Here is an 18461-nt window from a genome sequence, read left to right as displayed (position 1 = left end):
ACATTTACGCCTAAGGCGGCTGTACTCGGTGTAGAGATGCTAGCGAAAAAAATAAAGCAACACCGATTCTATGCCTTCCTGTTTACTGTCCAAGGCAATCATGGCGTTAAGCTTCAATTCAACCAGATTCTATAAGTTTCAAGAAGAGACAAAGTAAGGAAGTGAGAAATCGTGTGTCAGAACGCAGAATTTCCTACACGGTCGGGTTTTATAAACATTCTCCAGGAAGCTGATTAGTGGTCGTTCATCATTAGATTAAATAAACAATGATGATCTTATAAACTATTCGCTCACTTCCTGGCCGAGATGTCATTATTCGGAGAATTTAAAATTAACTTCAGCTATTTCAATATCACGTAAGTAGTTGTCCTTAGAGACACAAGTGGATAACGATCCCGGCGGCTCCATCTCGAGGTTTGTATACGAGGGTAGATTTAATCTAATAACCTGTACCGAACGGAAGCAGCAGGAGTTTTAATTTAATTAGAGCACAAAATCGCTCCACAATAAGAGTCCCTGATTGTAAGCTACCGGAGACGGTGAGGATTGGTTTTCGGCCCTGGCACAAATGGGAATTAACGGTACGGATGGCAGCACTCATCGAATGAAAGGAAGGAAGCGTTTGTCCAACCGGTTAGCTACAGTAACGAAATATCCACACGATGCCCTCCGGATTTGCCTGACACATGTTGCCCCACTGTATGATTCGTTGCAAGGATAGGAAGTCAGCAAGAAACAGCACGCAATCTACCACACGGTGAAAGATGTTACACGTTCTCTACCCCCTTCGGGGTGGAATTTCTCGCTTGGGCTACGGGTCACAGGTTGGGTGCCCCAAAACGACCTAACGAATGGAGTACGCCGACGTCGGTTGGTAACTCCCTAATTCAGTTAATTTCGGTGCGGCAATGATGATGGCGACAACGGCGATGTGCTTCGTCGGTGCTAGCTCCAAAAAGTAGCCGCAACTTCCCTGGGGGCTTGTTCCTGTTTGCATTCGCGGCACACATTTACGAGTCCACCAGTGCCGACGGGCAGCATAACGCTACACGATAACTCTAACGGAAGGAAGTTATTAGCTATTGCATGCACTGCCACCCTGCCGAGTCCCCCCGCTGCCGGAGCTTTCGTATGTTATAATTTCTGATATTATTTTCCTGCCCTTGCCCTTGTCGCGCCCGGGCAAGACCACATGCGGGGGCTCATGCCATATCTCCTTATCGTAGAACCAAAGGTACATATGGCTTATGACACCAAAGAGTCGGTGAGATTGGTGTGCACTTTGGAACGAGAACAGTGCGTCGGAAATTTGGTACCCCGTCGGTGACGGTTGGAGTTTCAGTCGGATGGCGCATTTCTCGTAATCATCATATTTCACGCAAAGGAAGTAGCAGCAGCAGAACAAAAAGTAACGAGTCCCATGCAGCGAGAGCCGACTCGACGCAACGGATTCGGCTGCGTTCATCTGACAATATTATCTATTCTCGGTATCTGTTTCCTATGAATGTGGTTGCAGACTGTTAACTAACGAGCATGTTGAGCATGGTCTCTGGTGTGCGGTTCCGGGGCACACATCATCACAGGCTTGAGCTGTCGAGCCCTTCATCTCTCAACGCGGCAAGGATCATTTCTTATCGCAACCGATAAAGTAGCATGACTGGGGGAACAATTTCGGCCTCACGGCAGTGCGGCCTGTAAGGAGTGTAAATGGAGGGCCGCTTCCCTCCCCAACACGTTCCATGTGTGACTCACAGTGGAAGGCTCTTTTACGCATGTCAACATTTGCGACACAGTTTCACTATCAAGTGTATGTCGGTGCTAGATGGTGACGGTCTCTTTCGTCGGAGTGTGGCGTATTTGCATAAATTTCTAATTTATCAGCAACATGTGCAATGGCCTTCTTGCCTAAACGTCCAGAGCGGACTGATTGCTCCAGGAATCGTACCGCAGTTGACACCTTTCCCCAATGCTGAACTTATGCCACTCGTGGCCGTTAGCCGTGCGTGAATCTTGAAGGATATTTGTACAACAGTACCCGACCCGTAGTTAGTCTTTAACCATTGTCATAACGTTGGAGCGATCTCCGTAAATAGCTGCTGATGGCAACAACTAAGCCATTCGCTTTAAGCGTTACCAAGATAGGCAAATCCTTTTGTACCTTTTTGGCATGTAAGACATGTCGTATCAGTAGCGCTACTTTGTTTTGTGCAAAGCATTGCACAACTGGCACTAGCGACAAATTGTGATTCTGTGACAACATGATGGTAAGCCCAACATTTCCGGACCATCTGCTTTTGACTGTATCAATCGAACTACGGATGGTTTGCTGACATGCAAATAAGCTGAATACCCATGAAATTATATTCAAGATAACTCGAACTTTAATGTGAGTAGTTTACAAAATCTACGTCGTAGGAAGCTAATTAATTATTCGTTATACGTTTGAAATAGATTTTATTGGTAAATATTAATGTACGTCTTTATCCTTTCAAGTAGTTCGTTCCACTTACAGTAAATACATACAACTTCAGCGATAAATTACACATACACACTACAGTTTAGATGTGGTGGGTTTACTCCAACCGAGCGTATCACTAATCTCGACCACTTCCTTGGCACAGCCCCAGCACAGTGTCACTCCACAACCTCCATGTCCGTAGTTGTGAATTATTGGAACAGAATCGTTTTTATCGTCTAAGGAAGGAAGAAGGTATTTTTAGATGCATTAATAGCAATGTGCTCGGAAAGATCGTGTTGGATGACGAAACAAAACATCACGCATCCCCAGCGAAGCGAAATACTTCACAACAACTCATTCCTTATCAGTGCAATGACGTGTGGTGGTTTGTTTTTGTCCATGCAATGCAATATTATTTTCTAAACACGCTAATCTTGGTGAAGCAAGATCGTTGTCATGCGAAAAAAGGCACGTGAAAGATGCACATATATTCTCACCTGATCGATAGTGTTCCATTTCAAGACGCACGCTATCCCGGCCAGGCCGTAGCCCAACCCACTCGTTTGTGACCTGGGCGGTACGAAGGCTCGGGAGCATTCGTTCACATCCATCAAAAATAAATCGACTGTCGTCGCGTGCAACGTTGCGATTAAAATCATTCATCTGATGCGTTCCACCCAAGATGACTGTCTCGCAGCTAAGAAGCGAAAGAAACGGCGTATTAATGTTGACGCTGATCTTCTAGATCGATCCGATTGATGCTTACTTGGGGATTATGTAATTTCCATCATCACTGTCGTCTAGAATGACTTCATAAATCCACGGTGCACTAACCCGAGCCACCTGACCTCGGATGGGATGTACCGCCTTATCGCTAGCCAACTCCAAAGAGCCCAGCCCGCTACAGTTGACAATCAGATCCACCGGTCGATTAAGAATGATTTCATCGAAGTTGCGCACCTTCGACGCCACAAACTTCCCACCAACCGCGATAAACCGATTGAACAGGTACGGCAGCAGACCGGCGGGTTCGCATGTAAACGTGGCAAAGTGATATCCGCCCGTGTACATCCTGCCATGTTCATTGCCGAGTCGCGCTAGTTCCGATTCCTTGATCTTCTGGCAACCGAACACTATGTCCTTCCAGGCAGGCTCCGGATACCCGTTCGGGTCTGTCGTTAACCGCATGCACGGTTGCAGACAGACACCGATCTTTCCGCCGAGCCCATTCTTCCACAGCTGGTGAAAGAACAGGTGCGTTTCGCTGGACCATTTGCTACAAAACAAAGCAAGCGCTATTGAAGGTGCTTTTGTTACAGCCACACCGGACGCTTCGCCGGTTCGCCGCGAATGCTTACACTATCTTATGATCCGGTGTCTTCCCACAGTAGTATGGGCCCCATAAACCGGCCGATCCGTCGCCTGTCGTGTTGGGACTAACGGTTTCGGATATTAAGGTTACATTAGCCACATTATAATAATGTTCAGCCAACTGTACTGCAACACTGAGACCACTTACGCCGGCACCGATAACCACAATCTGTTTCATGTTGCGAATACACTTCTGCCGAACCGAACAACAATTTCCACACACGCTATTACACCCTGACGATCCGATCGCTCACACCGTACTGATCGTACCGGTAACTCGGGAGAAGCATTTTGTGTGTTCCAATCACCACCAGCCCGTTATCAATCGGTGTTGTGATTTTTCTCGATTGTTTACCCCTGCGCCTCGGGTTCCTGCTTACTTTTCTGTCTATCGGTCTGCCGCGATAAGGATTAGCGGCGATGTATAGAAACGCGTAAGCTAGACCTTTCGGGCAATATTTTGATTATATTTACCATCCGTCAGTAGTCCCGCCGGTCCGCCAGTCAAGGTCCAGCGCGGTGAATTCGCTGTGTGAGAAGATCGTGTGAATTTTGTAGATCTTACGAGAAGCGAGAAGATTGTTGAAATTGATGTTGAGTCAGGTGGTGAAATTGAAATTTAACAACATTTTGTGGCCCATACGTTGCAGACTTGGCTTGGAGCACTACCCTCAATAGAAAGGTGCAATCTGTACACCTCCCATCAATGGTTCTAATTTCAGGAAGGTCATTGGAAATATCGTTCAATTGCTACTGGAAAATGCGGAGAATCATGTGGAGATGATAATCCTTTTCAGCGTCCGGATAAAGGGTAGGGCATACGACTTCACCTTCGACAGGATCCTTTGCAAAAAGGACACCCTTAGTCCTTCGGTCGATTCGAAGCGAGCAGAAGATCCTCTCTCTATCACTGTCATTCGTTCACGTGACAGCACAAGACAAACACGTAAGAGTGGTGTCAAGTGGCTGAGTCGCTTAAATAAGAACATTATCTAATTCTCCATCTGGGAACAATAAAAGAGAATTATCGAAATCGAGTTCATCGTAGTGAATAATTGATTAAATTGTAATGTACCATTTATGTAGTTCCCTCTGCAGCTTCACTTCGCTTCTCTCCATTCGCCACCGGCCTACCCATTAGCCTTTCCACTCCCGATTTGCTGCATGATCTTATCTCGTTCGAGCAAACTTTCCATACCGGTAGTATTCCTTCGAGTGGCAAAGGAACGCAACCAAAACGCTCACAGACACTTCGGTCGGGATGTGTTTGGTGTCTTGAATAAAATATCCTACGCTCTGACAATCTCTGCGGTGCTTTGTCGTGTCGTCGTCATCGAGGATCTCACCCCCCTCTGGAAATCGACGGGGAGGTGATGTTAATGCGAAAGGCGTTCAGTGAACATTGGGTCTTAATGAGCTCCCGCATGGCTGCTTCGGGTTTAGATGACACTGGAAAAGGGCCAATGGCGCACGGGTAGATGGCACACTAGCTCGGAGCTGTTATTAAAGCACAAATTTATGCAAATCAATTTTTGCCGTTATCCGGGTTATCACATGCAACTCAAGCAACCAAGGGATACGCTTCCAAACGGGCTCATTGATTTCTATGATGGGATTGTCGTAGCATGTTCGTTGGGCCAGAAACAGTGGCCGTGATAGAACGAATGTTACCACAACTCCATGCTACATCAACTTGCAAACTATCGTCTAACAAGTCTGATAATACATGCACTTATGGAAAACGCCGTATATAACACTGTTTATATACAGTTCATTGATCCATCGTTTAATAATTTAGATAAACTGATTGGCTATTGACGAACAATTGTTATAGCTGCACAACTTACCCTACCACCAAAGATTCAGTAACAATGAAGAGTGATTAATTTAAGGTTTAGAAATAGTTAAGGTGAAATTGCATTTAAATTTTCAGTGCATTCTTTTTACAAATGCTTGAAATGCAATAAATGTCCTTACAACTTTCTGCTCTAGGCAAACAAAATCATTAGTTGGCCAACCCGTGCAGTGCTATAGGAGATTAAAAAAAATCACAACATGGTGCTTCTTTCTACGGTTTGAAAGAATCTTGTCCGTACTGAGGAATCTTCCACGTGGACAGCCCGCTGCCGTAATTACAACAGGGGCCCCGAATTCAATTTAAACTTTATCCAGTACCACATCGTCAGGCTGAACAGAGCAGCTAGCTGCTGTAAAACTTGGAAACTTTCACCCTTTTCGAGTGATTTACTGTTCTGTCTCTTTGCAGGGCAATGCCCAGTGCATTGCAATGGTTTGGTGGAATGGTTTTGTTTGAACAATGGACATTTTCTCAAGAATTTCTTAAGAACAGTTCTTCTTCGAAGAATTGAACCAACTGGCCCACGGTACCAGCAAACCTAACTTTGCCTAATTGCCGTTTTTATTTTCCACCAACTTGTACAAACATTGGAAAATTTCGTCCAAGTATAAGGCCGGTTTGTCTCCTCGTTTTGAACGGTGCCCAAAGTCGTCCGGTTAGTATCGAAAGACAAACGCTTCGGTTACCGGAAGGTTCACAGGAGAAAACGAATGCGAACGATTATCAGCTTTTAAAAAAGCAAAGATTTTAATAACAAAATAAAAATGACATTTTCAAAAATCGAAACTATCATAACTAAAACGATGTAATGCGTGCAGTACCTAAAACTATTTGTACGCACCCAAGATGTTATTCAAAAGTGAGGGAAATCCCCTTAGCGCATGGTTTCAAGTTAATTTTCCTCAAATAGACTTTAAGCCAAAACGAATGCATTCACTGCACAGTGAAATAGGAGATGTTGCGCTTAAGTTGCTAACGAGAATATCACATTTGCTGCAATGTTACACATGCACAGAAAAATGACTCCAATCGACAGGACAACCATGGACACCATGGAACTAACGCTCTATGACAGTGCGACAAACGACGTGTATGATTAATTTATGAGGCGTGGTAAATTGCGAAAAGTCGGCTCGGGATTCTCGGGCCGGGTCGGCGAAAGCTTCCGGGACCATTAGCTTTTTACGCTGGACAACCATGGAGGGCCCCGAGTGTCAGTGTCAATTTTATACCCGTGCTGGCTAAGTGGTGCGAGCCATGACGCTGAACGAAACGCTGGACGTGTACAGTTCGATTGAAGTGTTGTACTGGATTCTACGACTATTTGGGTTCGCTCCTTACAGATTAAGGATAAAGCAAAAACAACCCGGTGTGTGGTGGACAAAGTTCTACACCATTGGCTTTATAGTGGTGTACGTGTTAGCCTACGCCAAATTTATGTCCGGGTTAAAACATACCGGCTTTTCGTCAGCCATTATCGAAGGGAAGGGTGAGCGTATGTACTTTACGTTCAACTTTATCACCACAACGTACGGCATTGTGAATGGATATTTTGTGCGCGAAAAAATCGAAAAAGTGCTGAGTAAGCTGCATACCGTCGATCGAAAGGTAAGACGCGTGGACCATGCCAAGCCGATCGTAGTTCATCGTGGAATCCTTTCCAGACCAGCCGATGGAAACGAATCGTCGACCATCGTCGATTTTATCAACAAATTTGGCATGGTATCTATCTGATCGCCGTCGTGGTGCCAATCTACATCTACGGCACTGTCATTACGTGCCAGATCCATCACAATTCATGCAACATGCAGACATTGTACGTGTTCATTTATGTACTTTTCGTCAACTCCTATGCGGTGATGATGGTGCAGTGTACTGCATTTCTGGAAACCATTCGGTCGAGATACCAGCTGCTAAATAGTTGCTTTCGGTACGTTCAATGGAATATTTCTTTTGACGAAGATCATATTACTTCTATTGAAAACGTTAAAGAACAGTTTACCATAAAAAAGAGATCGTTAAGGTACCTAATTGTAGTTTAGAAATGTTTAAATTCAAAAAACCTAGTTTGCACATTTTTGGTTCTTTGTGTTTAGCAAAAAGAATCAACAAATCTAATTCGAAATGTAATCCTCTACATTAATAATAAACAAAATTCCTTTTTTATAACAACAGTTTTGGTTCCATTTATAAAATTTCTTAATGGCTGCTCCATCCCCTTAATGTAAACATTAATAGATTGATTAATGGACGTCTCCCAATATGCTTCCAAACTTGGCGTTGGTTGAACGTCTAGTGGGAATGTTTATCGCCATTGTCATGTCTTGTGGCATCTTTTTTAGAGTCAGCAAATCGATTAATCGGTTTGCGGTGGTGGTAGCAGGTGCTTGTTTATCGGTCGTGTTGATTGGTCCTCTGCACATCCAGAACGCTTCATTGCCCTTAGCTGCCGCAAACGATGTTTCGCTGTAGAATTTCAGTACGCGTTCGCATAGTCTCACGTTAAGGTGTGCCACCGATAGCGATGGGTCGCTGGTTCCTTGTTCACAATGTTCGCGAGACGTTTCGACCGTTTTACTATCTGCTGAAAGCGACCGGATTGGCTCCGTTTCATCTCACCCGTCATGCTGGAAGTGACAGAATAGAGCGATACTGGGCGCTCGGTTACACGACGACCTTCATTCTGGTCTATTCGTATGCAATCTACAGCTACCTTTTCACGACAAACACCGGCCATCTATACTTGTCGAAAATTTTAACCGTCATGGAAAATGGCTACATGTTCAGTGAATTCGTGGTCACAAGTACGGGGATAATATTTGCGCTGGTAGAACGTCATCGAATGGTGGAGATTTTCACACAACTGTCCGAGTTCGATGACCAGTTGAGCATCCTGCAGCATTCGATCGATCATTCCCGACAACATCGTCAACTGACTGTGTTTTGTGGCATTCTGGTGGGATCGTTCCTAGTGCTTCTCTCCACAACCGTCTACATCATGTGTTCTCGCGTGGAAATGTTCGAAGTACCCATGCTCGACCTGCTGGCGCTGCTGGTATCCAGTTTCGGCTTCCTTCTGCAAATAATACAATTTACTGTGATGGCGTTACTGCTGTTGTCGCGCTATATTGCCCTCAATCGATCGTTCAGGTAAGTGGCGAAAGCGACGAGAAAGCACCGTCCGCGAAAACTGCGAAACCAGTCGCACGGATGTCGTTATTCGGAGAAGACGCCTTGGTGGCGTTTGAATCGTTCAGCGTGCTGTTGAAGTATCTCGGCGTGAATCCACCCATCTCTTGCGATCGTAAACGCACTCGCCTAGCTTACCGATGTCTTAACATTTTGTCAATCATCGTTTCCACTCTGTTTTACGGCTATCTGTTGTTTAACATTTCGCTCGACTCTGGTGTAATGAGAGCAAGTTTAAAGTCACGAATTGTCCATCGGATGCATGATCTTTACTTTGTACTGCGGTACATAACAGTGTTCGTGGTGCAGTTGCATGTCCTCAACAATGAGTGTGAAATTAAGCGTCTGTTTCGCACACTCAATTCGATCTCAAACTCATTGGGTCTGTTGGCCAGCCGGAAAGGCCACAGTACTAAGCTACGATTCTTCGGTACGGTACGTTTCGCGAAAGGATTGCGCGTCTTTTCGTTATCGTATCCGTTCGTTTGTCTCATCATATCCTTCTTCGCTCTGAAATTGTTGAACCGAGACCAGCTCGTTGGACATTTGTTCCAGTTTGTGCGTTTCCTATACTTCACAACGTACGTTCATCTCTGGACGCAAGCGACACTGGCCGTACTGCTGGTACTTTCTCGCTACGAAGCTCTGAAGAACTTATTCGGGTAAGGAAGCTTGTTGGGATCAAATATTATGCACATCCACACATGTGGACAAAAAAAAATATATCTGTGAAACCGAATATCGAACCGAAACACAGGTTTGCGGGTGAAGACATGTCGGTGCGGAGCAACATGATGTGTGATTGAAAACAAGGTGTTAAGCGTAGTTCATGTCAGCACACTTTCGTTCCCGGCCACCGTTGTGCGCATGATAGCATGGACATTGTTTACCATTCCTCTACCGTATTGTTTATTTTGCATCGTGTAGTCTCTCGGCCAATTTGATGCTTCTTGCCCCGTTTCGGCCTGGAATTGGGTTGACCCAGTTCAGTTCTGTTCGGGAAGCGTTGAGTGCGAGAACAAGATACAGCGGAGTGATACTCTTTAATTGTTAGGACGTAGACAAAAATGCGTTGGTTTTTGGTTAGGAACGTGTACGAAACTGTGCAACCGTTTATGAACCTTCTCGGGCTCGTTGGGCTGGCGCCGTTTGGGTATAGATTGACGAAGAATCCGACGAATCGGTTCTATGAGATCGTCTACGTGCTAGCGTACATTGGCATTTATACGTACGCCTTGTATTCGTTCTTGTTTGTTGCGAATGTGGCTGATTTTTACATATCGCTGATTATCGGCACGATAGAGTGCATTAATCTGTGCATCCAATATTTGACGATAGTGTTCTCCATAATATTTGCATGGGTTGTAAAGACGCGAATAGTTACAACGCTGCGTATGATGCATGAGTGTGATCTGCAGTTGAGCGCATTCAGCCCACCGATTGATCATCGTAGCAGGCACAGGAAGCTGTCTATCCTGTCTGTGGGTATAGTGCTCTCGTACATCTTACTGATGGCCGTCCATCTGCCGTTAATTATGGAGCTCGTTCCAGATGTCAAACCATCGTTGAAAGAAATACTCCCCTCTGCCATGTTTGGGATGTGCTTTTTGCTGCAAATCTGTCAGTTTCTCTTCTTCTTGCTCGTACTAAAAGACCGATACTGCGCGCTCAACCAAACTTTTAGGTAGGTGAAACTTGATACTCTGTATGGTATCTACTAATTAATTGACTCCAAACTGGAGTCAGTCCGAAAGGACATTGGCTTATAGCCGGGAAATGTCGCGCGAATAGTTTGTGTTGTGAATTCGAATTAACTACCAGTGCAATGTTGACTTCCAACGAGGACGCATTGAAAGCCTTCGAATGTTTCACTGTGATGGTGAAGTGTTTGGGACTCTATCCTCCGGTAACGTGTCGCCGGAAGCGAACCGTCTTGCGTTACAAGCTGTGCAATCTGCTAACCATAGCACTTTCGGCTACCTTCTACGGATTTCTACTTTTCTTTCATTCGCTTGATCTAGAAACGATCAAGTTGGGATCGGGTTCGCTGATCACATCACGAATGCACGACTTTTACTTTGTGTCGCGTTATTTGACGGTTCTGGCAGTACTGTTGCACTCCTTCATCAACCAGGACAGCGTTGATCAACTGTTTCGTTTGCTTAACGAAGTGTCCAGTGTGGTGGGAAAGCTGAACAAGAACCAGACATCCGGAGGTTGCATCGGGTACTTTGGAACCCAAAGCTTCGCGAGACATCTGCGCTGGTTGTCGCTGGTGTATCCGCTCTTGTTTGTCGCTATGACTTGTTTCGTCGAACGATGGTTGCCGAACTGTGGTCTACAGGTGCATGCATTCAACCTGGTTCGGTTTCTGTACTTCTACTCGTACGTCCATCTGTGGGTTCAGGCCATTTTAACGCTGTTATTAGTGCTCTCAAGAATTATCGCACTGAACCGTCTTTTTCGGTGAGTTTTATGGTCGTTATTAACTTACTTTCAACAAATAATTCCCCATCACATCTTTATGTGTGAATCCAGTGTCCTGGAACATTCAAAATGGTACAAACCATGTGCCACTCCTTTGGACAAACAAAATAAATAGCATCGTTTAACGTTAAAAAAAGCGATCCATCCATTCCGAAAGAGGAGTGCCACAGTTTGGTAAATGTAAATAGTGAATGCAAATAGATTCGATACAATTAATTGATCCACATGCCAACAAACATGTTACATTATCAACCACACCCAAGCGCCAGCCCGGGGTGAGTTCCAAAATCTCCCATTCCAGCAACTTATGTCAGTCGAGCTCAGTGCGCCCCAATACAAGCGATCCAGTATCTTGTCTAAAGCCGTGGCAACAACATGGTGTACAAAGTGTTGCAAAAATTCACTACTTCCAGCTCAACGGAAGCTTTTCGGCCCTTTCTTCTGCTGCTAAAGTGTCTCGGGTTGACGCCCTTTTTTGCGAATGCCTCCAACAGGCGCCTTCTTTCGGTGCTGAACGTCATCATTCTGCTGCTAATTGGCACACTTTACATCAACGGGCCCTGCCGTCAGGTCCGTCTCGATGTGTCACGTTTCCAGTCATCTCCATTAGCCGTCAATAGTCGCATCTTTACGTACCTGCTGGGAACGCTCGTGTATCATCTGACGATGTTTGTGAACTTTCTGCACCGCCAGCGGCTGTGTGAACTGTTCCAAGCGTTCGTCATCGTCGATCGGGAGCTGCAACAGGTCGGCGTGAGGATCAACTACCGGATGCACCGTTTTCTGATCACGGCCGGCATGGTTTGCTTTCTGAGCGGCATTTTCGTGACGTCCGCGCTGGTGTATGTGTACAAAATCACCGTGCTAAACAATCAGCCAAACTTTGACGGCCGTTGGTATTACAACATGTTTTCCTTCGTCTACTACAACGCCGCGTTCCCAACCATTACGAGCTACTTCACCATCGTGTTATGGTTCTTGCTGGTGCGCTTTGAACGATTGGCAATGGCAATTAGGTTGGCAGGACCTCCGCAAAGTTGCCGGAAAGGAGAATAGAAATGCGCACCTTTTTGGCTCTGATTCGTTCATGGTTTTCTCTCTTCCCAACAGAATGTACTTTCCAACCAGCCCGTCAGCGGTGGGCAATCGAAGCGAGTTTGCGATCTGCAGCGAAAAGGAACAGATTAATGTGCTGAAGCAAATCAAAATCCTTCACGACAAACTGAACGACGTTGTGGAGCTCGTTAATTATTGCTTCTCGGTGCAGGTAAGCAAAACCGGGTGGCCGCCGTGGCGAAAGCGAGATGCGGAATGCTCTTTTGTCATCTCGAAATAAGGGCTGTTGCTGTTGCTGTTGCTTCAGATCAACGAACGGCCATAACAAAGCGTAAGGACACGTTTCGGTAGAAAAGTTGTGAAAGAATGCTTACCGAAGCGCACCGTGCCCGAATGTGCTTGTGCCAGTGTGGCAGTGTGGGTCACGAATTTAGCTAACTTTTACACTTCTCCGTGTCTTTCCCGGCACGCTATTCTACCGTTTCGCTGTGCATTGCTATTCATCAGATCACATTTTGCGTTGGATTGTGCTTCGTCATCGGAGTCGTCTGCTCGTTCGGTCTGTTCCGGGCGTTCATCTATCGGAACGAGCTGTTCTACATGGGTGTGCTGAACTTCATCTGGTACATGTATTATCTTTTCTTCGTCCTGTTTTTCATCGCCGTCGGTAGCAAAATAACACGCGAGGTAAGACCATCAAGGGCCGCACCCAGCAGAAAAGACAGGACCTCCGCAGACGCGAATCAAGAAGTGCAAAAGTGGACTTGATTAGAGTCAGCAGACAAGGAATTTGTTTTTCCAGCGCTGAACCGATGGACAATGAGCAGCAATTAGTCTTTAGTGTGTTTGAATTGCTAGTTGTAGTTATTAAATTATCTGACCTACTGCTGGAGATGTAGAATAACTTCTCAAATGATAAATATGGCTAGAGATCACGGAGAGTTGAACTAGTTCTATGATTAACAGGTCTCCCTCAAGGTAACGAAACATCGTTTCACACCATTTTGTTCGATTCGCAGGGCAAACGTATCGGTATTTTGGTGCATAAAGCCATCAACTGTTCATCCTCGTCAGCAGTGATAAATGAGGTAAGGTTTTGTTGCGAAACGCGTACGCGTAATGGTTTCGTGTCGTGTGAGTAGATGGGTCCTAATTCTTTATCTTTCTGCCCAGTTGAACTTGTTTTCCCAGCAGCTGCTGCATCGCAGCCCGGTCATAACGTGCGGGCTGTTTGTCTACGACTGGACGCTCTGGTACACGGTACGTCCGCCCGTGTGTTCGTTTGCACCATAATGGACGCCGCTCGTAAGACACCGGGGTGGTACAGACGAAACTAAAGTTAGCGCCATTTTTGCAGATGATTGGCGCCACAGCGACATACCTCATCATCTTAATACAGTTCGATGTCTCGTTCCCAAACTTGGTCAATGTCAACGCCACGACACTCTACCGTGGCAGTACATGAAGCATCGACGGACGACTAACGACCATCCTGAAGATGTCTCGTGTAGCACGCTACACCGTGGGTGGGTAGCAAACTTTTTCTAGGACAACCGATACGGTACAATGGCATGGAATATTCTTAAGGAACGGGAGACGTGCTAGCTCTTTGTCAGAGCACGAAAAATGCCTCATTCAGTGTGCGTGTGTGTTTGCTTTTTGTTTACTTTGATGTTGAAATTAAACAAACAAAAAGAACCGAGAAGAAAAAAATACGATCTACATGGTAGTTTCGAGTAGCAACGTGGTACCTCATTGTTGTGGAACTTACTTTCCCTCCCTCCCCCCGCTCCATCATTCAGCCGTCGCCATCGCAACACAATTTATCCGTGCGACCACGAACCATTAGGCGTCTCCATCGGTAAAGTACTCTAGTATCGCTCGTGCCTGCTCACCTACTCACCATCACATCGGCCCAAGCATAAAACGGTCATTGTTTGTGCTCTCAGTAACGTGTTTGAGTGCTATTTGTTAGCCGAACCACTTCAGGCGCCACTGTTCTAGCGCTGGGGTAACTGGAAGCCGGAGGCAGCTGGCCGCCTCGAAGATGATGGTGCATTGGTTGTAATTTGAATTAACCATCAACAACAGCTAGGTTTCAAAGTCAATTGCCGTTACTTTTGGGGCAAATATTTACGCATTGTCAGGCGTCGAGTTTGCTCGAGCAGCTTCAAGCAGTGTTTGAAGCATACGCCCAAGAGAGATAATGAAGATGAAATACAATGCGGACAGGATGCTAAACCGTTCATTACCGTGTCTAGCTTTATTTGCATAAAATTTTGCATTGCTTTAGTTACAATAACTTGAAAGTGTTGCAAAATCCTCACTAAATATCACTAGCTGTACGAGAAGATGTGAACTTTTTTCCTTCTTCTTTAAAAAATCCTTCATTCGGAGGTTCGGAAATCCTTGGAAAAAAGACTCTCCAATGAAAGTAAACATTTTTAGCTTTCATTTAAAACTTCAATCAATTTGCTCCGTACTCCGCTAATAGAAAACGAAATAGAATATGTATTTCAATTACACCTACCAAACTTTATGGCGCAATATTTTGCTTTCACTGCAGTCCCGATCGCTTCGATCCTGAAACACTGGGAGCCCTGAAGACATTCGATAAATTCGGTCAACTCCCACGGTTTTTTTTTGGCTGCCCATGCTTCTGCTTCTAGCTTATGATATCCTATTTATATACGAACGGATTCATTTCGGGGACGGTTGAATCGGAACGGCCATTTGTGGTAAATGATGAGGACAGTAATGGTTCGAGGTTTGGGATCGAATCGAGGTCTTGTTTCCCATTGCTCTCTCGCTTGACACTGTGGTTTGTGGGCTGAATCACGGATCTTATCATAGATTCGTACTCCAGTTCCTCGTACCCTTCACATTGTCCACTGTCCACAGCTCAGCCATGCTGGATGGGCGCAGTTAAGTGAGGGCGAGTCATGATTTAGCATTAAATAAAAATTGGTGAATCAGAAAATTGCATACCGTCTATATTGAAAACCGATTTCGATGCGGCCCAGGACAACCCCGAACAGGACATAATGGTAGATGGATTGTTCGCCCACTGGCCATGAATAAATAGATTTTTTTGCTGAACTCCCCTCTATTCGGACATTGTTTTTTTTTTTGTTGTGGATTGTGGATGCCTTTAAAGGCCTTCGAAAAAAAAGGAGAAAAGTGGAAAATTTACAATAAAACTCTCAGCATTCTGTTTCGAATGTGCAATAAGCATGAGGGCCTGAGGAAGTTTTGCATTTTTCTCGCTCCGCTTTTTCTAAATCGACACATTTGACTTCATTCGTACGATGAGTTGGGCTGTTGAACGTAGGAAGGGATTGGTAAATTATTCGTACTTGTGGCATTTCCCGCGTTCTGTTGTTGCGGTTGGTGAGCTCTATTGGCTGTGTGGACTTAGTCGAGCAAAAGCAAAAAAAAATCCTCGCCAATAACAAAAAAGGGGTAACAAAATGCAGGCAAAAAAACAACAAAATACAAACTGCAGCGGTGGTGCAATAGAAAATGGGTTTTCTGATGAAAGTATTCAGCTGACTGCACAGTGATGGATTTCCAACCAATTGACCGCTCCGCTTGGAATCATTTAGTATCGACGCGCTATTCCGCTCCAAGGCACGCCGCGTTCGAGGGATGCATCCTGGCAGATGTGCATTTTGCTGATGCAACCAACCGAGAGAACTGCGTTACTAAAAATTCTACCCTTCTGTCAAACTCACCACCCACGCACGCGGGCACATGGCAATTGTTGGTGTTTTGTAGTACAACCGGACGCACCGCCGGGCCGGTCATGAACGTATTCGTGCGAACAATATCATCGTTAAATGTAATTATGGCAAAGCGTTCTAACAAAAAATCGCACCAACCACACACGGTCAATCAATTGCCGCAGAGCTTTTCATCGCATCACGCAACGCATATCCACCTGGGCAACAGACCGAGCAGGGTTACCATTTCAATCACGTTACCATAACGTCTAATCTATGACATTTCCATGCCTTTTTTTTCGTTTGTTTGTTTGTTTGGTGGAAGTAATGTGTGGTTGAGTGCATATCACGTCCCCAAAACCGGGGGGTTGGGAAATCAAACATTCCCTCGGCAAAGCCTCTCACTTACAGCTGTTGCGGAGTTCTGCTCCCAACCGGAATCTCTCTACCCAAGCAAAAGGTTGTTAGGCGTTTTTCGGGAAAATTGTTTTCCACTCAAAGTTTGGGATTTGTGAAACCATCAAGCTACGGACTGGAACGTTGCTGCACGTTCAGCGCGAAGGGGAAAGTTTTCCAATTTGTCTTACCAAGTTGTCACACTCGTTTTTCCGCCTGTTACCCAAACGCGGTGGTGGTTTTTCCAACTCCCGAACCATTCGCTTCAATTGAGCATTTGGCCAGCTTGTTGGTACGTGCTGTAAAATCATATTTCCTTCCACTTCTAACCACCCCCACATCCCCACGCCCCCACCAAATCGTTCAAAACAAATAACAAATGAAATAACAAATCGTTTAACATCCGAAACCCCTGTCCCGGAATCCACGCAATCCTCTCCACACGCACTAGCCACTATCCGAAGGTTTTTCCGCCCGGGCAGCTTTCGCCCAGCTTCTCGGAAGCTTCGGAAGTTTATGTAGGAACACGTGTGTACAAGGCCAGCGCAAGTTCGTGGGGGTCGTTGCGTATCAGACGCACCATGTATTTGTTTTCGGATTGCTAGATTGTTGTTTAGGTTATGCTCGCTTTGAGCTATGGGTGTTTTTATTTTCCAACCCAAGCGTCTGCCCGGGACAAGACGGTGAGTTTCTTTTCATCGTGCCGACGAGGGTTTTGCTTCGCACGCCCGAACCCCCGGCAACAAATCCTAAGTGCCCAAAAGGACATTCAAAATCCCCCCCGACGAACGTACGGGGTGGCCTTTTATTCTCTTAAATATCAACTCAACCCCACCCACCCACACATTCAAACCCGCCCACATCGCTAACGAGCTGCACACAAATGCCCCGATGGCACCGAATGGCGGCATCACGGTAAAACGGGGCTTGGTTTTATTTGCTAATTTATCGCCATGTTGGGAGGAATATCCCCGGAAGACCATGGTTTTCGCCAGCTAACTCCATATCACAGGCTTAAAGTGGTCGACAGTGGTCGATTTGAAAACGGCTTTGCGCACGCCACGCAGAAGGTTTGGTTTTGAAGGGCAGCGAAACGAGAGCAAGCAGGAAAAAAATTGCTAATGGACCAAGGTACAGCGTAATCCCTAGCAAAACTCTTATAAGATGCGGTAGAAACGGTGGCTCTCCTTTTCCCTACAAAGGCTCTGGTTATGTTTGCATTTTGCTGTAGTTAACCTTGTTTCATTCTCCGGTCGAGGTGTTCGGTGCGAATGGGAAGTTTTGCTTCGCATTCGCGTCCTTCGCCGCGAGAAAACCATTTCTGCCCCGTACGCTAACGAATCCTTTCCCGGGATCCGGAAGTATTAGGCCCTGTCTCCATCTCCATTCCCATTTCCACCGCTGCTGGTGCTTGCAATTGTTTTTGTTTGGTAAAACAATTTACAAATCGAAAAGAAAAACTCCAGTGTTCCGGCACAAAACGCAAACTCTATTTCCCTACGAAACTCCTCGGTTAGGGGTTACCATGGGCCGCCGTACCACAGGGAAGGAAAGGTTCGTGTTTTTGTACGGGGAAACATCAGGCAGAAGAGAGAAGAAAAAAAAGCACGCAGCTTTGTTGCACGGTAACGTCGTCGTGTCCCGCAAAAGTGGTGCTTCGAATGAATTCAATTATACCGTAAAGTATTTCCTTAATATTCTTTCCATAGCTGCGTTCGCGTGTTGCTCCGGATTCCATGTTGGCATTTGTTTATGCTCGTTTACCGTCGGTGGCTTTTCCACCCATCGTGATGGTGTACCGCAATTATAAAGCATTGTTGTTATTTTGTTACCAGCCAGACAGAACCGGCGGAGAGGTTTTTTTGTTCTGGCCCTAAAACCACCAGACACCAAATACAAACCTCCGACTTCCGGGTGGGACACC

General features: G+C 45.6%; 2 protein-coding genes across 2 annotated transcripts; one reads left to right on the top strand and one right to left on the bottom strand.

The window, feature by feature from the left end:
- Window positions 1-2454: 2454 nt before the first annotated feature.
- LOC128310350 (D-amino-acid oxidase) lies at window positions 2455-4014 on the bottom strand. The gene is made up of 4 exons (XM_053046973.1): window positions 3817-4014; window positions 3225-3734; window positions 2956-3155; window positions 2455-2694 (listed from the first exon to the last, which is right to left on the bottom strand). Exons 1-4 carry the CDS (start codon window positions 4005-4007, stop codon window positions 2552-2554), a joined length of 1044 nt encoding a protein of 347 aa, XP_052902933.1. The 5' UTR covers window positions 4008-4014; the 3' UTR covers window positions 2455-2551.
- Window positions 4015-10701: 6687 nt separating this feature from the next.
- LOC128310348 (putative gustatory receptor 2a) lies at window positions 10702-13884 on the top strand. The gene is made up of 6 exons (XM_053046971.1): window positions 10702-11342; window positions 12474-12630; window positions 12927-13106; window positions 13439-13507; window positions 13593-13679; window positions 13777-13884. Exons 1-6 carry the CDS (start codon window positions 10702-10704, stop codon window positions 13882-13884), a joined length of 1242 nt encoding a protein of 413 aa, XP_052902931.1.
- Window positions 13885-18461: the final 4577 nt, after the last annotated feature.

The sequence above is a fragment of the Anopheles moucheti genome, chromosome 2 (assembly GCF_943734755.1).
Source record: "Anopheles moucheti chromosome 2, idAnoMoucSN_F20_07, whole genome shotgun sequence".
NCBI lineage: Eukaryota > Metazoa > Arthropoda > Insecta > Diptera > Culicidae > Anopheles > Anopheles moucheti.
The sequence above is the reverse complement of the archived record's forward strand: the minus strand, read 5'-3'. Positions and strand labels throughout refer to the sequence as shown.